This window comes from Pseudorca crassidens, chromosome 12 (assembly GCF_039906515.1).
Source record: "Pseudorca crassidens isolate mPseCra1 chromosome 12, mPseCra1.hap1, whole genome shotgun sequence".
Taxonomy (NCBI): domain Eukaryota; kingdom Metazoa; phylum Chordata; class Mammalia; order Artiodactyla; family Delphinidae; genus Pseudorca; species Pseudorca crassidens.
The window spans coordinates 68,034,166-68,056,770 of record NC_090307.1 but is presented as its reverse complement, the minus strand read 5'-3'; the positions used below and the strand labels follow the sequence as shown (position 1 = coordinate 68,056,770).

General features: G+C 47.4%; 1 protein-coding gene across 10 annotated transcripts in view; it reads left to right on the top strand.

Moving 5' to 3' along the window:
* Positions 1–22,605, top strand: part of DEPDC5 (DEP domain containing 5, GATOR1 subcomplex subunit) — a 92,970-nt gene that overhangs the window by 30,001 nt on the left and 40,364 nt on the right. For 7 of the 10 annotated variants that reach the window (XM_067700136.1, XM_067700140.1, XM_067700134.1 and 4 more), the window contains 7 exons: positions 2,221–2,441; positions 6,045–6,248; positions 8,100–8,235; positions 9,226–9,323; positions 17,460–17,525; positions 20,883–21,066; positions 21,259–21,419. In XM_067700136.1, coding sequence (XP_067556237.1) covers positions 2,221–2,441; positions 6,045–6,248; positions 8,100–8,235; positions 9,226–9,323; positions 17,460–17,525; positions 20,883–21,066; positions 21,259–21,419 — 1,070 coding nt within the window. The remainder of the gene's footprint in view (positions 1–2,220; positions 2,442–6,044; positions 6,249–8,099; positions 8,236–9,225; positions 9,324–17,459; positions 17,526–20,882; positions 21,067–21,258; positions 21,420–22,605) is intronic. The other 3 variants (XM_067700141.1, XM_067700138.1, XM_067700133.1) reach the window with 1 other exon arrangement.

The window sequence follows — 22,605 nt, the reverse complement described above, 5'->3', positions numbered from 1 at the left end:
GCTTTTTCTAGCCAAGAGAAGCAATTCGTGAATTCTGGAATTTTCATTTCACTGGGAGGCCACTAATGATAGATAGATAGATAGATAGATAGGCAGCCACTAATAAATAATAGATAGATAGGTAAATAGATAGATTGATCAACCGATCGATCCCAGGGCCCAGAGTTTCTTTTAGGTTTATTATTCCCAGAGGGCGAGAGACTTTTCTTTCTTTATTCCTGTTTTTAAAATTTGCTCCATGGTATTTTGGTCATGTAGTAGTTTTTCATTGTGATATAGTCAGATTTACCAACATACTCATTTCTGGGTCTTGTGTAAGAAAGCCATCCCCACTCCAAGGTTAGAAACGTGTCTTTTGTATTTTCTTCCAATACTTTTTCGGTCTTGGTTTTTATACTTAGTTCTTTATATAGAATTTTTTTTTTTTTAATGAAATGTGAAACAGAGCTCTAGCTTATTTTTTTCCCTAGTTGACCAAGTACCGCGAGTCCATTTTCCACATTTCTTAGACATGGAAAGTGTGCTTTGATTTGAAGAATCACTGATTGGAGGAATATTCCGTCTCTTCACATTGTGACAAATGGGCTTAGAGTGGCCACGTGCTCTTCTTCTGTCCTTTCCCCTCATCCCATCCTGATGTCTGGTCCCGAGAATGCTTAGAGCTCACAGTGAGTGCTGTTAACAGCAGCTCCCCTGCACATAGATGCTGCCTAGGGCCTCGGCGGTGCTTTTCTTCTGAGTGTCTAAGAACCCTTTCATGGTCCAAGATCCTTGGTTTTCTTTCTTCTGATCAAAGACGGCAAGACCTGGTGTCTCAGAGACTCAGGCTGTGTTCCTTGAGGGCACAGACTGTGCCCTAATCTGTGCTCTATCCCCACGCTGGGCTGAGCATATGCTGGCGCTTAAATATTTACTGTTGAAATAATGAAAAGTGTAGTCAGCCCATGGGATCTATTTTCATGTTCCATTTAAGCTCTCCCTTAAAATCCTTCCAGGTGGAAAGAGAACAGCTCTGATGCCAGAGCGGTGGCCCTATCGGCGGTTGCTGACTCTTCCATTCTGAAATTTTGTACCCCGTTGGGCTCCTCTCCTGCTGATCCTTCTTCCTGCTGTTTCCAGAGGTTTTCCCCTCAGGGAGTTTCATGTTTTAATAAGGGCATACATTTTTTAAAATTTTTATTAAGGAAACATTCAAACAGACCAGTGAAATGAACAGTTATCAGTGTGTTGTCAATCTTGTTTTATCACTTCTCCCACATTTGAAATTTCGCTTGAGTATTCTAAAACAGATATCAGGTATCCTTTTCTTTTTTTTGCGGTACACGGGCCTCTCACTGTTGTGGCCTCTCCCGTTGCGGAGCACAGGCTCCGGACGCGCGGGCTCAGCGGCCATGGCTCACGGGCCCAGCCGCTCCGCAGCATGTGGGATCTTCCCGGACCGGGGCACGAACCCGTGTCCCTTGCATCGGCAGGCGGACTCTCAACCACTGCGCCACCAGGGAAGCCCCCTTTTCTTTTTTTTTAAACCTGTAAGTATTTCAGCATGTGTCTCTCTAACAAATAAGAAATAAAACAAAAAAAATCTGATCACAGTACCCTTGTCACTGGTAACAAAATTCACACTAATTCCTTAATATCCCTGATAGCCAGTCCCTCTGTAGATTTCCCAATGGTCTCAAAACTGTGATTTTTACAGTTACTTAGTTTGAGTTGGGATCTGAAGAAGATGCACATGTTGCATTTTCTCTTATGTCATTTTCTGTGACCGCAGAGTGTCTTGCTTTCTTCCTTTGTTTATTTCCATATGACATTTAACTTTTCCTGTTGTCTCTGAATCTGCTGTAAACTGGCAATTATCTCTAGAGGCTTGGTTAGATTTAGATTCAATTTTTGATGCCGGAAGACATCTCAGGCTGTGCTGTGTGTTTCCTCTTGGGTGACATCGGTTCACAACCCCATTCTCAGTGACACGAGCTTGATGGTGGGATGAGGTGGGGTCAGGCTGAGCAATTGCTTCTTTACAACTCTGATCCTGGGACGACGTCTCCAGCTGCTCAGGGCAGAGTCCCTCCTACATTACCTCCTCGGAGATCCCATTGGGGGTTTTCGTTATTTCGTTATTGGCCTCCCATGTAGCCCAGGCTGGGGATCCATTTGGGAGTTGTAACTCTAGGTCGGACAGCACCCCCCGCTTGGTGTGACTTGGTCTCTACCCACCAGGTCCGTGCGAGAGCGGGAGAGTCACAGTCGGAAGAGCGCCAGCTCCTGTGATGTCTCATCCAGCCCTTCCCTGCCTGGCCAGCCGCTGCCCACAGAGGAGGTGAGGAGCCAGGCTTCTGACGACAGTTCCCTGGGCAGGAGCGCCAACATCCTGATGATCCCTCACCCCCACCTGCACCAGTATGAAGTCAGCAGCTCCTTGGGCTACACCAGCACTCGAGGTCAGAGGGCAGGGCTGGGCAGGGTGGGGATAGCTGCCTTCCTGTAGCGGGGATGGGCGGGACTATGGATAGGTGTGGGCTGTAAGTCCCATGTGTTAATTATTTCCATGCAGGTGCAGTGAGTACGAATGGCCTTAGCTGTTTGTGTGTGTGTGTATGTTATACTATTTTCATCTTTGCCCTTTCTTCTCTCTTCCCTATAAATGTCTACCTTTCCATATGTTAAGGTAGAGCTTTTCTTAGGCCTAAGGTTAAAGTGTTTACTTATTTCCTTAGCATTTCCATTCGAGCCACACTTAAAACAGCCTCTTTTCTCTATTCCACTTCAAGTGACCTGTTAACTTGGCATGGCCCAGGGAGCACAGGTGCTGCTTTTCCTATATCTTATCTTACCCATCCAGTGGCATCTGCAACTCAAGTATACAGCCCCCTCCTGCCTGTTTGGAAAACATTCTGTTGTGAAATAATTATGGATTTATAGGAAATGCCAAAAAAAAAATCCAGGGAGGTCTTGTGTAGCTTTCACTCATTTTCCCCAGTGATAACATCTCGCATAACTAGTACAGTATTAAAACCAGGAACATGACCTTTGTACAATCCACAGAGCTTATTCGGAGCTCACTGGTCGTACATGCATTTGTGGGTGTGTGTGTGTCTGTGAAGTTTTAGCACATGTGTAGACATATGTAACCACACCACAATTAAGATATTCCATCCTCACGGCCTCTCTTCTGCTACCCCTCTAGAGCCATACCCTCCCACTAATCATTCTCCTCCATAATTTTGATATTTCAAGAATGTTTTCTAAATGGAGGAGTAGCCCTCCTGACTTTTAATCACTGATTTAGGACTGTTGTGTGCACACCGCTGCCTCCTGTTGCCCTGGAAGGATTCCCAAAGGGTGAGGGGTGTTTCCCAGCACTTTGAAGGGGAAACTGGTGGCTCCTGGGGCCTGAGGACCGAGGAGCAGGGTGCTTTCATCTTTCATTCATTAGGCACCATAGACACTGAGCCAACAGCCAGAAATCTTTTGACTGCTGAAAAAAGTTTTTTTTTTTTTAAACTGGTTCAAAGTATAAAAAGGAAATTCTGAAAGAGAAAGGAGATGTTTAATTACACAACTATAGAATATAACCTATGTCACCTACATTAATTAGGGTTAGTATTCAAAAGAATTTTAATACATTTGAAGATTTCTAGGAATTCCCCGACTCCACGCTTTCACTGCTAAGGGCTCGGGTTCAAACCCTGGTTGGTGAACTAAGATCCCGCAAACTCTGCGGCCAAAAAAAAAAAAAATTCTAGGTTAGCTTTTTCCCACCTTCTGGAAATTTCTGAGTTTGCATGACAGTTATATTCCCATTCTGTTAAACATATTCTTAGAAGGGTCTGTAGTAAAAGTTAAACTACACATTAATCCTTTAAAAACCTTTGTCATTCTAAAAGCCAGTTCTCCTCTGAGGAGATAAATTTGCTCTTAATCCAAGTAGCTTTTTATTTTTTTAAATTATATATATATATATTTATTTATTTATGGCTGCATTGGGTCTTCGTTGCTGCATGTGTGCTTTCTCTAGTTGCGGTGAGCGGGGGCTACTCTTCGTTGTGATGCGCAGGCTTCTTATTGCGTTGGCTTCTCTTGTTGTGGAGCATGGTCTCTAGGTGTGCGAGCTTCAGTAGTTGTGGCACGTGGGCTTCAGTAGTTGTGGCTCATGGGCTCTAGAGTGCAGGCTCAGTAGTTGTGGCGCACAGGCTTAGTTGCTTGGCGGCATGTGGGATCTTCCCGGACCAGGGTTCAAACCCGTGTCCTCTGCATTGGTAGGCGGATTCTTAACCACTGCGCCACCAGGGAAGTCCCAATCCAAGTAGCTTTGAAAACAAGTATTTCTTTTTTTGCGGTGCAAGGGCCCCTCACTGCTGTGGCCTCTCCCGCTGCAGAGCACAGGCTCCGGATGTGCAGGCTCAGTGGCCATGGCTTACTGGCCCAGCCGCTCCGTGGCATGTGGGATCTTCCCGGACCGGGGCACGAACCCATGTCCCTTGCATCGGCAGGCGGACTCTCAACCACTGCGCCACCAGGGAAGCCCCTGAAAACAAGTTTTCTTAAAAGTTATCTGAATGGTAGAATTGATTTCAACAGCCTTAATGATATGTGAGAGTTTATTGGAAAAGCCAAAAAGCAATTCACTGGAACGGTGTCAGGCAATGCCATCCACATGGCCTTTGTTTCCAGTTTCTCTGTTATATTTAGGGCTTCTCACCCATCCACCTACCCAGTGTAGCATAGGAAACATTTCCCCTTTCCTCTACCCATATTTTTGACCCATTTTAGCCCTTAGTCCTATTTCTTATCCTTTTCAAAGTGTGTACTCACCTTTTTTAAAGTTGAGTTCTCTCCTTTTATTTCCATGATAACTAACTAGACTGTATTCTTTCTTATTTGATAAATTGGACCATCAATTTCATTAATTTACAGTGAAAAATACAGTTTTCATGGAGAACTGAATGTTCTCTTCTTGCATGCACAATGGCTTGAGGAATTAAATATTACTATGTACCATGTTCTTTGGTAGGAATTGGGTAGATAATGGTGGACAAGACATTCCTTGATGCCATGGAATTTGTATCTGCTGGACCCACTTTCTAACCTGGGTGTTTGCTTAGTAAACATGGGATGCTCACCAACAGAGTTGGTTGTAGGTTTCAGCTCTTTGATCTACTCAGGTTAGGGACCTGTCTGCCATTGAATGGGACAGGTTGAGTCTAAATATCATGCCATCTCCTTACCTGGTCAAGGCTGGATGCATCCATTTCTTCATTCTTTTCTCCCAAGAATTTAGTTTTTTTAACACAGTAATGTTTGATTGCTTACTCATGTTCCAGGCCACTGCATTAATGGGAGGGGGTTCTGATCCACCCAGTCACTCAGGGCCCCATGGTCCTTCCATCCCGGGATGCCATGGTCATCAACACTGGTCTCCAAAGTTTCCACAGCAGGGCAGAGGAGAATGGAGATCATGCGTGGAGAGGTTTGTGGTCCAGGCCTTCGGGTGGAGCATGTCACTTCTGCCTGTGTTCTCTTGGCTGGAACTCAGTTATTTGGCCCCAGTGCAAAGGGACTGGAAACTACAGTCTCCTTGTGTGTCTCAGAGGAAAATCAAACAGGTCTAGTGAACACATTGGCTATCTCTGCTAGGGTCTGCCCTTCTGGTCACCAAATATCTACATGTATTGTTCCTCCCACATGCAGAATGCACCCGCCCCATCCCCAAAGGGAGACAACTCAAGACCCACTATTGAGTCATTGCATCCAGCTCAACATCTAAGGTCTCCAGGCAATGTGTGGTCCTCCCCATCAGGTTTGGGTGTGGCTTCACTGGGCCAGTAATTTAGGAACCAGAACCCCCTTCTCCCAGGTATTTAAAAAGTAAACCCATTATTTCATTCCTTTATAGTTTGGCGATTTCACTCATTTCCCTCGTTCCCTAACATGTACGCTCTCCAAGGTCCTTGTCAGCCTCCGCAGGTTGTCCTCCTAGTTCTGCTTTCACCGTGACCCTGTGCTTTCTCTCTGTGCTTCCCCCACCCCACGGTAACTGGCAGATGTCCTGGAGAACATGATGGAGCCACCACAGCGGGACTCCAGTGCGCCGGGGAGGTTCCACGTGGGCAGCGCAGAGTCCATGCTGCACTTTCGACCTGGGGGATACATGCCCCAGCGGGCACTGATCAACCCCTTTGCACCCTCGCGGATGCCCATGAAGCTTACGTCCAACAGGAGGCGCTGGATGCACACTTTTCCTGTGGGTAAGTTGGGCGCTCGGGAAAGAGCCCTGACTGGGAACTCCTAGTCCTGGCGTCCCCTGAGTGGCCTTGGTCAAGGGTGTCATCTTCTCTGCACCTGTGGTGCCCCACCTGGAAGATGGGGTGGCCACGCCCACTTTGTCTGTCCCGGGGCTCTTGTGAGGATCCTTGAGGACTTTGTAGCTAGCCAGCTGTGTAGACCCAAGGGCTCCTTTTTCTGTTTGACAGGGACTGTGCTTTGCCACCTGCTTTCTTTCCTGAGACGAAAGTCCCTCTTCTTGTTCACTCCTTCCTTTCCTTACTCTCTGGATGTCAGTGTTACAGTCTTGGTTACACGGAGTTATGTTACTTTGTTTTCTCTCAGGGTCTCTGACAGCAGAAAAAAAAAATTTTTTTTTTTTGAGAAATGGGTGAACAATTTCTTTTTTTTCTTTTTTTTTTAGTTTAAATAAATTGGGGAAAAAAAGCTTAAAATAAACGAGTTCTATTTTTTATAATGGGAAGCTGAAATAAAAACAAACTACAGCCATATTCCAAACCATGTTTAAATTTACAAACATAATGAAAGAAGCCTGCCATAAAAGTGTACTTTCTGTATGATACCATTTAAATAAAGTTCAAAACCAATCAAAACTAAAAAATAAATTTTTTTTTTTCAAATTCACTGTTTCTCCGAGCTCATCCTTTTTGATCTGTGTTCGGTCCTAAAGAAGATGACAGTAAGGTTTTATAAAGCTGTGGCTAAAATTAAACTTCAGCTTGATGGGCTGTTACTGGGCTGGGGAGGAACAGGTACATTAACCTCCTGGGTGTTTTCAGGAAGCCATCCTGCTGAATGCTTGCAAGTGTCTAGTTATTTTCTTTGGTACTTGCTTTCGGAGTTACAAGTTAAATAAGTGAGCAATGAATCTGGTTCTTTTGGCTGTAATTGGGGGTCATTCCCAACCCCCTTTTTGCCCCTCTTATCTCTATCCTAATCTGTCACCTTACCTGTTTCTTTCTGGTGTCCCTTCCTCCCCATCATCATCCCCACCGGCTCCCTTCAAGTTCTCTTACGAGAACTATTGATGTTTCTTCCATGACCGTCAGCTCTTCCTGCTTCTGTGCTTCCCCCCACCCCCATCACCCATGCTTTTCTAAAGCTAAATGTGTTTACTAAATACTCTGCCCACCTGGCCCTCTAAGAGCCGAGGCCCTCCTCTGCCAGGCTCCCCAACCTCCCGCCTCCTCACCCCCATCCTCAGAGGTTTTTCTCTTTCCCAAGCGAGTTTGTGGCCTCCAGCTTGTGTTTTGCCTCTTCCACGTTTGGGGTTTGCCCAAATACCCTCTTCTTCAATCCCCGCTAACCTGGTTGGACAGTCAGCTCTGAAACCTATCATTCTCCAGGAAGCATGTTTCCGTAGACGCAACTAATTCTCACTTAGCTCCTACTCGATGTCCGTTTTGCCCTTGTGCGTCCTCTGCTCTTGAAGTAGGAGCTGTTATCATCTCAGGTACTAACAGAGTCATCGGTGTTTCTCTCGTGTGTCCCTTCTCGTTTCGCCCATGTTGACCCTCCTGGGAGGGACCCTTGTCTCCCATACTGTTATCTTTCTTTACTGTGTCTCAGTTGACATGTGCGAGACAGAGGACCCCAAAATATTTTTAGACTGAAGCCTCACAGGAGGATGAGCCTTGCTTGGAAGAGGCGATGTCCCATCTGGGAGCCAGAGGGTCACAGACAGGACATGCCTCTGTGGTGTGGTCGCCTTTCAATCACCCGCGTCCCAGCAGCGGGAAGGAAGGAAGGTTGAGGTGAAGTACACAGCACTGGCTGTCGGGGGAATGATGCTCAGTGGATCTTTGTCTGGGCAGGACCATCTGGAGAGGCTATCCAGATCCATCACCAGACCCGACAGAACATGGCAGAGCTGCAGGGCAGCGGGCAGAGGGACCCGACCCACTCCTCTGCAGAGCTGCTGGAGTTGGCATACCATGAAGCCACTGGAAGGTGAGGCCGGGCACGGGGTACTGGGTGGGAGGTACTGCGAGAACGTGCTCGGGCACCCAGGGCAACAGCAGAATAGACTGCCCGCGAAACGTCACGTTCGTGAGACTCGGAGACACCGTGTGCACGCGTGCGGGCCTTTCCTTTGTCAGCGTCGTCCCTGCCACCAGGCCAGTGCACAGCAAATAGCCTGAGATGCTTTTGCCAGAGATGTTCCCCAGGCCCTGCTTTAGCTTCTGCTTTAAGTCAAAACACGCTTTGTCAACCTCAGACATGAGTTTCTCCTAATCCTCAGTCATGGGAGAAAACGAGTTCCAAGGCAGGTGGTTCCCGCTGTGTGTTTTGGGCAGTCAGTCTATGACTTTTGTCATTTTGGTCATTGAGGAATTCCACTGTTGGGTTTAGAAGAAGTTGATGCTAAAAGCAATGGAAACCAAGGCCTGTGTTTATAGAAACAAGTCTTTTCAAACCAGGATCCTGAATGTGTTACAAGGCATCTGAGGAGAGTCAGCCTAGGAAGAAAGTCATTTAAGCCTTGACATGCTCGAGTCCATGCTACACTACCCGCTGTTGCTGTGATCTGTTACCTTTGCAAAGAGCAATCTTTGATCCCTTTTCAGTCATCCCAACATCCCATGGGATGGATGAGGGATACAGGCAGGGCGTAACCTCTTTCCCAGGTTAACTTGGTACCTCTATTCAAGCACCTCACGTTGTCCTGTGGGTATCAGCAAGGGGAGGCTTAGGACGGAGGGGGCAGGCATCTGACGTGGCAGTGGGGAAGCAGCTGGGGTGCCAGGGCAGGAGACCAGAGCTGGCACACACTCCAAGCCCCGCAGCCTGGTGGCCATGGTATGGGTCTTAGTGTTTGCCAGCCTGTGTGGCCAAATGTTCAGGCCTGGTTTTGATGAAAACCCCCTGGAGACAGGGTGAGCAGGATAAAAGAGGTGATGATCCACATTAAGCCAGGCGGCTGGGCTCTGTTCTCTGCAGGCACAGCGCTTCCCACCAGCCTGGCGATGGCACATCCTTCTTGAACTTCACTGGAACAGAAGAGCTTCCTGTCAGCCTGCTCAGCAGCAGTGGTGCAGGTAAGCAACCCAAGAGGTAACAGAGTGGGGATGCTCAGAGCAGGCCCACACCTAGAAGCGAGGTGGGAACCAGAAAAGCAGGGCCATGTCTATTTCCGGATCATTTCAGCCACAATTTCGGGTGACCTATTTAGAAGCAGTGCTGTATAATGCATGGAATTATAAATGGGCTGCACTTTACGTTTTTAGCCGAGAACGTGTTGGTCAAGAACACATTTATCCTTGGACTGTCAGTGAGTCATGATTGAGGGCTGCTTATGAGATCACTGTAGTGGGCAACACCAGGCCTGAGAGCTTTAAATTACATGTGTGTGTGTGGGCAAACCCACCCCCATAAAAACAATCAGGAGAGACCCAGAGGGAGCAGTGTGGTTCCACCTACGAGTTCAGAGAAGAGAAGGGTGACGTTGTTGCCTACAGAAGTGGGCACGCATCTCAGACGCGAAGGGGTAGAATTTGGTCAGGAGGAGAGTGAGAAGGTAAGGGATTCTAAGTGGAGGGAGAGTAGGAACTTGTATTAATACAGGGTTTATGCTTTTTGGAAGCACTTGTATATCTGTTATCTTACGCGATCATCCCAGTAGGGAGTAGGTTATTAAGTATATTTTACATATACGGCAGCATAGCACCCAGAGGTGTGGAGATGTTACACTAATCGCTCAAGCCAGTAGCCAGGTGTCCTGCTGTTTCTGATTTCAGCAGCAGTGTTCAGAGAGCCTTTACAGGGGTAGGGGAACATGAATTTGGATGGGTGGGGGGCAGATTTTGGAAAGCCGCAAAGGGCAGATAATTATACAAAATGAATATGAAAAACATTAAAACGGAAAGAAAAAATGGTGCTGCTACTTTGTGTCTTAGTTTTCTATCAGTTAACCTGCATTTGTGGAACTTGGCTTAAGGAAGGCGTAATGAAAGTGAAGTTGTGTTAAGTTGGTGAATGAAGTTTTTCCTCCATTCACGGCTGGATTCAGCCAGCGACGTTTCTAGAGGCCTATAGCTAAGGCTCGGAAACTGGACTGGCAGTGAGAGAATTACTAAAGGATTATACTTATTTCCTTCCTATTTCTAGTGCATCTTTTCTGTCATTATTTTGAATGAGAAAACAAATTGAATAAAAATTTGGGGGTGAGTAAGATACTTTTTATCCCTGTACTCAGGGGGCTAAAAATGTTACTTGTCTACCAGACTCTTTTAAAGTACCTTCAGAATACGCTAAAGGCAACGTTTCTATTGTTTTGCTAAAAGAAGGAGCCATTTTATAGGAACCCAGAGTTTGACCTTCCTGGCTGTTTGGGGTCAGGTTGTACCAAGGAGGGCTGCTCTGGGGCTCATGGGACCACACTTTGAGCGAGTTTCCTGGTGACCTGAAGCTGGTGAACCATGGGCTCAGGTGGTAACAGCACCAGGATTTGCCCACAGTGGTCGTGGAGTGCTTCCGGGCCTGGGGTGGGTAGCTCACGTAGACCAGATGATTCCTCAGAAGACGAGTCTTGGAACTTTACAATCTAGTCTGGGGAAAAGCAGGAAGTTGCAAAGAATCCTTATTCAGCGATTGGTGTGGAAGATCCTCAAATGACACCATCCTAGAGGCCTCTGAGCTAAGAGTTCCCTGGTGCACATGCATTGGGAAAGCGGTTGCTGCCCCCTGCACCTCGGGCTCACCTTCTCCCTGTTGGGCTCCTGAGTCATAGATCCATCTACCTGACGGGCCTCCCCACCTGGATGACCCCCGGCTACCTCATCCTTAATTACCGGCAGCTGAGCTCACGTCTTGCTGTCCCCCCCGCCTGCCCACCTGCCCCTCCTTTTCTGACTCTGGGCCACATTCTCCATTCTCACCACCGTTGCTTTGTTTCAGACCCGTGTCATTTCTGGCCATGATTGTCACCATAGCCTTCAAATCATCCTCCTGCTCTGTTCGTGTCCCCTCCTATCCATCTCCTGTACTGTCACCAATGGGCCATTTCCAAATGCGGGTCTGGTCTGATCACCCTCTCTGTCCCACATATGAACCGTTTATTGGTTCTTCACAGCTTGTAACGCCTGTCGTCACCTGGGCCCCACCTGCCTTTACACCTTCACCTGCCTCTACTCCCACGTAGCCCTGCATGTGGGAAGAACACAGGCTCTGGAATCTTAGGACATGAGTCCTGACTCCACCTCTAAAGAGCGGCGAGGCCCTTGGGCCAGGTACTTAACTGCTCTGTACCTCGGTTTCTTCATCTGTGAGGAGGGTTGAGTATTAAGTGTGATAATAATCCACGCAAAGCGCTAAGGACAGTGCCTGGCACGCATGGTGAGCACTCAGCAAACGAGAGCTGTTGTTGTCATTACTCTTATTAGATGAACACAGTTTATATTCCAGCTGTTGTGCCTTCTCAGAAGATCTTTGTCCTGATGTTTCTGTGCATAGACTAGTCCGTCTACAGAATATGCTTTTTCCTTTATCTTCAACCCCTGATTCTGCCTTGTAAACATCCACTTGGTCTTTATGGATCATAAAGACCAACAACACCTCCTCCTTGGAGCCCTCCCTGGTGGTTTTGCTTCCTCCCAGGAGGTGTGAGGCACGTTTCCACGTAACTCCAGACGCAGTTGTACACTTGGCATATCCTGGGCCCACTGTTTGTTTCTGCGTCTGCTTCTCCACTAGACTGAAAGAGCTTATCTTTATTTATCTTCTCCTCACAGTGTTTAGTGTGTTTATTGACAAAGACATTTATACTTCTAAAACCAAGCTGCCAGAATGACAGCATTTGAACAACCCACATAATTATTCTGTTTAATTGGTATACGAGCTATCAATTCGTAAATATGTCCTACAGTGTTTAGCTTCTTAGAGCAGGTGTCGGCTCCTTGGGTTCTTTCTCCAGTCAGGGTGATATAGTTAAATAGGGTCATCCTTACCCTTGCCCAGTCCCTTTGTGACCAGGAGCATGTGTTTTCTAAGGGGCCAGGGTTGGGACTTCCCTGGTGGCACAGTGGTTAAGAATCCACCTGCCAATGCAGGGGACACGGGTTCGAGCCCTGGTCTGGGAAGATCCCACATGCCACGGAGCAACTAAGCCCGTGCGCCACAACTACTGAGCCTGTGCTCTAGAGCCCATGCTCCTCAGCAAGAGAATCCACCGCAATGAGAAGCCTGCACACCGCAACGAGAAGCCTGCACACCGCAACAAAGAGTAGCCCCCACTCGCCACAACTGGAGAAAGCCCGTGTGCAGCAACGAAGACCCAACGCAGCCAAAGAAAAATAAATTAATAATTAATTTAAAAAATTAAGGGGCCGGGGCTCGTGAGGAGGTGGTCTAGCACTGGCCTCGCGTGGGAACTGACTCTAGTCTTTGCTCCTGTACTTTTTTTTTTTTTTTTTTTTTTGCGGTATGCGGGCCTCCCACTGTTGTGTCCTCTCCCGTTGCGGAGCACAGGCTCTGGACGCACAGGCTTAGCGGCCATGGCTCACGGGCCCAGCCGCTCTGCGGCATGTGGGATCTTCCCGGACCGGGGCACGAACCTGTGTCCCCTGTATCGGCAGGCAGAATCTCAACCACTGCGCCACCAGGGAAGCCTGCTCTTGTACTTCTTGATCAATTATGTCAGCTAGCCACAGAGAGAAATTAGGGAAAATCATTCTAATTTGTATTACCGTGTGCAATGACCAGTTACTGTCAGATCTACCTTCAGGTATATCCAGAATCTTAGCATGTCTCATCACTCCACCAGTCATAGCCCAACCCAAGAGGCCTTCATCTTTCACCTGGATTGTTGCAGTGGCCTGCTAACTGGTCTCTCAGCCTCCTCCCTTTGCCCTGCCGTAGAGTTTATTTTCAGCACAGTGGTTCAGAGTGACCCTTGGAAAATAGAAGTTAGATCATGAAATGGACATAAAGATCTTCACCTGCCTGCCTGCCTCACAGAGTTGTTGAAGGACCAGAAGTAGATCGGGTTCCTTCAGGGCAAAATTATCACACTGGGTCCTTGTCTGGGGACAAAGTGGGGGCCGAAACAAAACTAGTGAACATTTCCCTCATTAAAAAATGGAAGAGAAACGGGAAAACCTCATCTGTGACCCACCTCTGCCTTCTGGCCTTGGCGGTTTGCACCATGAGCAGGCATGCAGGCGTGACTCCGATTTCGCCTGCATTTGGACCTGACTCATAGGTGAGTTGTGATTCACAGGGCTGGCATCTCTGCGGGTTTCCCTCCTGGCCCTGTGCTGCCCAGCAGGAACCAGGTTGTTGGTTGGTCTGGGCAGGCAGCGTTTATCCCTCTGTTTCTTTAACTGGGCACCCGTTTATAAGACTTGTCAGTGTCATCCCCCTGATGGGGGTAACTGTGCTAGAGAATTTTGATAAAGAAAATCAGTGGACGCCAAGTTTTCTTTCTCTTTACTGTCGGGACTCTGAATCTGCAACTTGGTGTTTGTGTTGAGTTTTAGATACGTGCAGCAGATTTGGACCGAGAGCTACCAGGCAAAGTAAATCAGAGCGCACAGTTACTCACCCAGGCCAGGCTGGGTGTTTGTGGGGAAGTACCATCTCTGTAGCCCAGAGAGAAGAAGTGACTCGCCCCAGGCACAGGTGTCCCCTGGAAGCAGCCCCAAAGGCCCCACACGGATTACCTTTTTTGGCCAAACGTTAGCAACCAGAGAACACATTCACACTGCTTGACTCCGAACAGCTGTGAAAAGAGACAGAGCTGAGTTGGCTCTTCTGAGCATTGGCTCCCCGAGCGGTGCGTCTGGCTTTCAACTTTGAGAGTGAGGTTCATTCCCAAATGTTGGGTTGGAGCAGAGCCGCCTGCCCAGGAGGTCTCCCCCGCCGCCCTCCCAGGTCGTTGGGTTCTTCACATGCCAGTGGTGAGTCTGCGGGCCTAAAGCTGAGCCTCAGAGGCAGAGCTGCAGGGAGAGGCTGTGTGCTGGGCTTGAGCTGCAAGGAAACTGTGAAAGTAGCTTCGAAGAAGCCTTTAAAATATGTATTTCTTCTAATTCTTTTCATTAAATTCTTTTCATTTCTTTCAAATAAAATGTGTTTGGGGACGGAAGACAGGGGAGGCACAAAAGGCTGAACATGCTTTATCCCTTAGAGATGGGCAGGTCTGCTCTGGGCCTAGAAGCCAGAGGTGCTCCGAGAACCCTTTGATGGGTTGCCTCTTTGAACTCAAACAGTTGCTCACACAATTCTTAAGTTGAACTGTTTCTTTATGAGGGTAAGAATTTCAGTTCTTGTAGACGAAGTCTGGATTGGGTTAAAAAAAAAAAAAGGTGCTCTGATGACGAAATTTAGAATCCAAACCCATGAGGCGATGTATTAGTAATTCTCCTATTGCTCGCATCGCTCGGAGAATGCCGGTTTTATAATTGCCTTCATACCAGTTCTCAGGCCAGACAAGAAAAACCACCCCATTGCTTCCTTGTTATGCTTTGTGTTTGTGTGAAAATGGATGCTGTCAGTCAGGCTAGCTTTTTCAGAAAATTTAGCTACAAATGGCTTTTGGCTGTTGGCAGAGAACAGATAACGTTTTCAGTAGATGAAAACTGGTGACCCATTTGGATAGTCAGGAAATAAAGCATCTGTGGAGTTGCACAGAAAGAGTCTAAATGCAGGTGTCACTTCCTTACTGTGTGATCTTCAGTTACTTACTTAACTTCTCTGTGCCTCAGTTTCTTTATCTGTGGAAAAGGGATAATACCTACCTCACATTTGCCTCAGTGTGGGTTTGAATAAAATGAAGCACTGTTATTTTTCTGACTTAATAGATTGTATCTTCTTATTATGATGGCTAGTAATTTTTAAAAATCTACTGAAGGCAGCTCCAAAAAAGAAGTTCTAAAATTGTTTTGGCCAAGTGACATCATCTTTCTGAATTAAAAAAATATATATTTACTTTTAAATTTACATACAGTAAAATTCACTCTGTTTAGTGTACAGTTCTATGAGTTTTGACAAATGCATAGAGTCATAAGCACCAACAAAAACATCAAGATACAGAACATTTCCATTACCCCTCAGATTCTTTGTGCTGCTTCTTTGTACTCAATCCCTCCCTCCTCCCCTGGCAACCACCGATCTGTTCTCTGTCCCTTTAGTCTCTCCCAGCAAGTCTTGCACATGGAATCATACAACTTGAAGCCTTCTGAGTCTGGCTTCTTTCACTGAGCATAATTCGAGATTCATCCAAGTTGTTGCCGGCATCCCCAGTCGTGTTCAGTACTTTTTATTGCCATATCTTATTCCATTGTATAGATGTATTAGTTTATCCCTTCACCAGGTGGAAGACATTTGGGTTGTGAATAAAGCCACACTTACATAACTTACATAACAGGTTTTTGTGTAAGCATCAATCTTCATTTCTCTTAGGTGAATTCCTAGGAGTGGGATTGCTGGGTCAAATGGTCAATATATGTTTAACCTTTAAAGAAACTGCAAAACAGTTTTCCAAAGTGGTGTGCCATTTTGTATTCCTACAATCAGTGGATAAGGGTTTCTGTTGCTGCACATCCTGGTCAGCACTTGGCTTGAGCAGTCCTTCTAGCCATCCCAAGAGACCCGGGTGCAGAGGTATCCCACCGAACTTCTGATTTGCCATTTCTCTAATGACTAAGACATTGAGCATCTTTTCACGTGCCTTCTGTATGTGTGTCCATATCTTTTGCCCATTTCCTCATCAGGTTGTTCTCCTGCTCTGGAGTTTTTAGAGTTCTTTATGTGTTCTGGATACATGTCCTCTGCCAGAGGTGCGATTTGCAAATACTTTCTCACAGGTTGTAGCTTGTCCTTTCAAAAATTTCACAAGGGATTTGTAAGTATTTGTTCTTGTTAGAAAAGATTCAGCTGACACGAAAGTATTTACAGTAAAAAGCCAAAGATCTCCTTTCCCTCCCACCACTTCCTCCAGCTTTCTTCTAGGAGATAGCCACTGTTGACAGTTTTGTGAGGATCTTTCCAGTCCTATCCTAATTTTCTAGTAAATGTAAACGCGCGGCTTTCGGGATCTTAGTTCCCCAACCAGGGATTGAACCCCTGCCCTTGGCAGTGAAAACGCGGTGTCCTCACCACTGGACTGACAGGGAATTCCCTAGTAAATGTGTTTTGAAAGGGACATTTAATTTTTTAATTTTTATTTATTTTTGGCTGCGTTGGGTCTTCGTTGCTGCAGGCGGGCTTTCTCTAGTTGCGGCGAGAGGGGGCTACTCTTCATTGCGGTGGCCTCTCTTGTTGCGGAGCACGGGCTCCAGAGCGCAGGCTCAGTAGTTGTGGCGCATGGGCTTAGTTGCTCCGTGGCATGTGGGACCTTCCCAGACCAGGGCTCGAACCTGTGTCCCCTGCACTGGCAGGCGGATTCGTAACCGCTGCGCTATCAGGGAAGCCCTGAAAGGGACATTTAAATATTGAAATGTGTGTTTTGAAATTAGTTCTATTACTTTTCAGTCAATAAGTTGCATTGAAATGCATTGCATTTCAATGCATAAGTCATATTCCAGGAAGCCATGATTCAGGAAAGAAAATTTCAGAGGATGACTGTTAAGTGGACTAAATTTAAATAGGTCACCTTGTGTTTGCTAAAGGTTGCTCTAATTAGTTGAAATTACTTTGAAATTCGTCCTGTTTCTGTTTTTTTTCTTTTCTTTTTTTTTTTTTTTTTGCGGTACACTGGCCTCTCACTGTTGTGGCCTCTCCCGTTGAGGAGCACAGGCTCCAGACGCGCAGGCTCAGCGGCCATGGCTCACGGGCCCAGCCGCTCCGCGGCATGTGGGATCTTCCCGGACCGGGGCACGAACCCGTGTCCCCTGTGTCGGCAGGCAGACTCTCAACCACTGCACCACCAGGGAAGCCCCGTCCCGTTTCTTATTCTAAGTGGTGGGTTGCTGTTTGCTTTTGTGCATGTGCCCTAAAGGTCCCATTAGGCGAACAGTATTGATAACCTCAGAGTAAAGTTCTGGCTCCTTCCCGAACTTTAGATTGCTCGTTTTTCTTTGATGGATTCTTTTGTGCTGTTGGAGATACTCAGCACAGAATTTGTACTTGGTTTTTTATTTTTAGCTACAGTTTGGGGCTTTTTTTTAAAACCATAACTGGTCAGAACTTTTATTGCAGAATGAGTCTCACTGACACAGATTCTTTTCATCTTTCCACAGGTATGAATCCTAGGACCCAGAATAAGGATGCTTTAGAGGACAGTGTTTCTACCTCTCCAGACCCAAGTAAGAGGGGCCTGCTGACGGGGGAAGGTGGCAGGGAGGTGGGGGCGTGGGGGTGGATGGTCAAGGCACTGGGGGAGCAAGAGGGAGCCCTTTGGGAAGAGAATGGTCTGGAAGTTCACATGTCTCTGGGTGGTGAGGGGAGAGGGGAGACTCTGCAGCCTCTCCGATGGAACATGAGTGGAAGGGAGGCCAAATGACCTGTTCTGGAATGTGATTCGGGGCCACACAGGAAGGGTAGAGGAATTCCCAGAGCTGGCCTTGGCTCTCAAATGCTTAATGATGGCTCTGGGGAGAAGTCGGAAGGAATAAGACCTGAAACTGTTTACATCCCTGTAGTTGGAAGTGTTTGTCTGGGTTGCATTTGCTTTGATCATCCTTGTCTATTGAAATAGCTGAACATCTAAATATCAATAGCAAAAGACCAGAAAAAAAAAAATTCTACTGCTTGGTCGATTTTGCTTTACTTCACTGTGACCAGTGGATATATGTACATCACCAAGTCTTTTTATCCCCACTTTTAAGGAACTTAACAATCATTTCACTACTTCTCCAGGTCCGGCATACTGGTCATTTTTCATGGCAATATCAAACACATTATTAAATCGTGCTTTGGATAATCATGTCTTAATGGTGGCCATTTGGGTGATTTCTAGTTTTTTAGCATATAATGCATGGTGCAGTGGGTGTGTTTTTTTCTCTTGGTTCAGATCCTCGGAATATATTCTAAAGAATAGTTGGCAGATTGATTGTTTTCTAGAAAGCTGCCAGCCCTGAATAGATGAGCCTGTTTCTTCTCTACAACCCCAGCACTGGATTTTGTCATCTGTGTTTATTACTGTTAACTGAATGATTCTGAGGTGGGACCTCCTCAGAGGCCTCTGCAGGGCCTGAAGATACTGGAGGTAGAAAAGAGGCCACACAGACCTTTTACCCATGAAAAGAACATCATCAAGCTAAGAATCGGGAGCTTTTCTCACCACGGGGTTTGAATTCTCCGTGTCTCAGTGTGTGCCCGCAGATACCATTTCTAAAAGGTTTTTATAATCTTGAGGGTCAGGAAGCTGGTGACGGCCAGAACGATGTAAGAAGGCACAGTGATAGAGTGTCTTCTGTTTCTGGCCTCCCCACGGGGGCTGCATTGTGTGCCCACCTTCTGCTGCTGGTTCTAACCAAGAAATGTGAACAAATTCATCCCTCGTCCGCCCTATGGGGAATTGGGGTGTTAACTAGGTTATCGTGGGCTGTGTCGTTTTTTAAAAAATTTTATTTATTTTTTAATTGAAGTCTAGTTGATTTACAACATTGTGCCAATCTCTGCTATACAGCAAAGTGACTCGGTTATACACATATAGACTTTTTTTTTCCATATTCTTTTGCATTATGGTTTATCACAGGAGACTGAGTATAGTTCCCTGTGCTATACATTAGGACCTTGTCGTTTATCTGTCCTAAATGTAATAGTTTGCATCTACCAACCCCAAACTCCCAGTCCATCCCTCTCCCTCCCCCCTTCCCCCTTGGCTGTGTTTTGAGTTCTTGAAGTATTAAGGAGTTAACAAGACCTGTATAGAGTCAAAAGCATAGACTCAGAGAGTGGAGTGGTGATTGCCTGGGACCTGTGGGGAGGTGGGCAGTAGGGGGGGTGTTGCTGATTGGTGGGCGTAAAGCTTCAGTCCTGGGAGATGAGTAAGTTCTGGAGACCTGCTGCTCGGCACCGTCCTCAGTTAACAATACTGAATTGGACACTTACAAATTTTGTTGTTGTTGTTTGTTTTTTTAAATTTTATTTATTTTTATTTATTATACAGCAGGTTCTTATTAGTTATCTATTTTATACATATTAGTGTATATATGTCAATCCCATTCTCCCAATTCATCCCACCCTGCCTCACCCTACCCTCCACTACACTTAAAAATTTGCTAAGATGGTAGATCTCACGCTAAGTGTTCTTACCACAATAAAATAAAATTCAAACCAACCAACCAAAAGTCAGCCCAGGACCTGGAGTGGAGACCATGGAGTTAGGCCTGTTGCAGGTCAAGTCATCTTCCCCAAAGCAGGGCTGCCACACAGGGCATGTTTCCTGCTGGGACTCAGGGTGCAATCCCCTTCTTGTCCCTAACTCCGGGCTCAGGGAGGCTCTGTTGCCCTGGGTGGTGTGTGTCGGTCACTGTATGGAGGAAAGATCCCTGAGCAGAGTGGCTTCTGGCCCTGTGACCTGTGGTGGGTTCGGCTCGGCCAGGTGTTTAAAGGGGCCGATGATGCCTCCACACCTGCTCGGAGGAGGTAATGTGAGGGGGTACAGCACACGGTAAGTCACAGGGCACCACGAGAAGTGAGGTGTGTGAGGGTCTCACTGGGAATGCAGAGGCAGAGGCGCGGAGTGTTTCTGTTGCTCGTTGCTCCCTCGCATGGAGATTTGACAAATAATTTTCACTTAAATGACTTAAGAGAGATTACCGCCCCATTACTTTAACTCTGATTCTCAACCGGGGAATATTTTGCACTTCAGGGCACATTTGGTCATGTCTACAGACATTTTTGGTTTTCACAACCAGAAGATGTCACTGGCATCTAGTGAGTAGGGACCAGGGATGCTGCTCACATTCTACAATGCCCAGGACAGCCCCCACAACAAAGAGTTATCTGGTCTAGAATAGCCTTCATGCCCCGAGGTGGAGAAACTCTGCTTTACCCAAAGAGCAGGAGGTTTTGGACAGACCCCTGTGGTCGGGCCCACTCTGCTGATGGCAGCTTTCATTTCTAGATTGTTAAACTCTGTCTCCTAAAGTTCCGGCCTTGTAACTCCCAGACATCCTTCCTTGATTCCTCTTCCTACCCTTTTGGATCTGTGACTTATTTTTGCCATCCTGAAAGCGTTCCTGAATTCTGCTCCCGTGTGCTATTCGCTCCAAACTCCAGCTCCAAAATCCGGCTGCGCTCTCCTCCTCTCCCCACCCAGCCTCTCCATCAGCCCAGGGGAGGCTTCCAGCTCGAGCCTCTCTTCCGGTCTCGGAATGTTGATTTGCTTCGATGTGTAACTGCCTGGCCTGGCCTGCCCTGCGGTAACCTCACTGGCATCGCGGCTGTAGCTCATGATCAGCAGAAAATGAAAAGTATCGGCTGTGCATCCCATTTGCATGATGGGATTGGATAAGCACTGCATTGTCTAACAGCCTCTGTTTCTCTCTCTTTCTCCCCCCCCCCACCCCTTTCCTGGCAATTTTATCACCTGTCACCACCTACTTTCTCCTTCCCCCTCCCTTCGTCCCTCCCCCTGTCCCCCACCCCCCACCCCGCCATCCTACACCTGCCTGGTGACTACACGTACCTTCCTCCCTGTTCACACGAGGCAGTTCTGACGCTGTCTGCTCCCCCTGTAGTGCCAGGCTTCTGTTGCACAGTTGGCGTGGACTGGAAGTCTCTCACTACTCCGGCGTGCCTTCCCCTCACCACGGACTACTTCCCCGACCGCCAGGGCCTGCAGAATGACTACACAGAGGGCTGCTACGATCTCCTCCCAGAGGCCGACATCGACAGGTTGGTGGCAGAGGAAAGGCGCGCAGCTTTTGTTTCTCCCAAGACTGGTTTACAAATCATTAGTTTCACTTACCACCACAGAAGGATCATCAGGGCTGGCTCATGGGGATGAAGCCAAGGACCGGGGGACTCTATGAGTGTCACACGGCCCTGGGCCAGGCATGTCCTGTGAACAGCCGTCTGTCTTTTCAGGAGGGACGAGGAAGGTGTGCAGATGACGGCTCAGCAGGTGTTTGAGGAGTTTGTCTGCCAGCGGCTCATGCAGGGCTACCAGATCATCGTGCAGCCCAGGGCACAGCAGCCCAGCCCCGCTGGCCCGCCCCCGCTCAGCAGCAGCCCGCTCTATGGCCGTGGTGAGCTGTCCTCTTTGGATTGTAGTTTCTCTTCTCTACTAAGTTTGTGCAAGCGGGTTCTCCAGATAGTAGGGAATACATACATTTAGGAGTCATTGTTTTTCAACACACACTTTTTTTCCCTCTAAATCTAACTTTACATGAGAATTAAACTCTCCACTGGGTTCGGAGTTATCTTAAAACTCTCCTTTTAAGGTAGAGGGTATGACCAAGTTCAGGAAGTTCCAGCCTGGCTTGAGCAGTACCTCGGGGTCCCAGGCAGCCAAGCAGGGGCTGAGCTGTCAAACTACAGGGTGAATATTCCAGACCCAGGAGCCTGGGTTTATGTCTCACACAGTGCCTGACACAGTAGGTCTTCTCATGTTACCTGAATCTCAAGTTTATACTTGTTGTTTTTTCGGTTTTTTTCCTATTCTGGATTCATGTTCTCTTGTTTGTCACTGCAGCTCAGTGACTTGAAGCTGGGATGGTTTGTCCCTGAGTGGCAGAGGCTAGTGAGTGGCGGAGACTCAGTGGCACCGGCTGAGTCAGAGCTGGGCTCTGGAGGGCTCCTCTGAAACAAGTCAGGCAGCGAGAATTACATGCAGGGGCCTGGAACCACACAGCGGCGGTCACTTCCTGGAACCATCACTGAGCATCTGATAGTCCCCTGCTTCCTCCTTGTAGCTAATGAGCTCCCCTCCTCCCTAACCAGCCAGCACCAAACCTCAGGCCATCTTTGGCTTCATTAAAGCTCCTCTGGGGACTTCCCTGGTGGCGCAGTAGTTAGGAATCTGCCTGCCAGTGCAGGGGACACGTGTTCGAGCCTGGTCCGGGAAGATCCCCCATGCCACGGAGCAGCTAGGCCCATGTGCCACAGCTACTGAGCCTGCGCTCTAGAGCCCGGAGCCACAACTACTGAGCCTGCGTGATGCAACTACTGAAGCCCACTTGCCTAGAGCCTGTGCTCCGCAACAAGAGAAGCCACTGCAATGAGAAGCCCGCACACCGCAACTAGAGAAAAGCCCATGCGCAGCAATGAAGACCCAAAGCAACCAAAAATTTAAAAAAAATCTCCTCTGGTTAGAGGATCAAAGAAGCATGGACCTGTTAATGGGAGCTTAGCAGTCCTCCGGTCCAGGTCCTGTTGTTCACGACAAAGCTTTGGATTCCCTCTGGATTTTCTCTAAAAGCCCCTTGTGATATG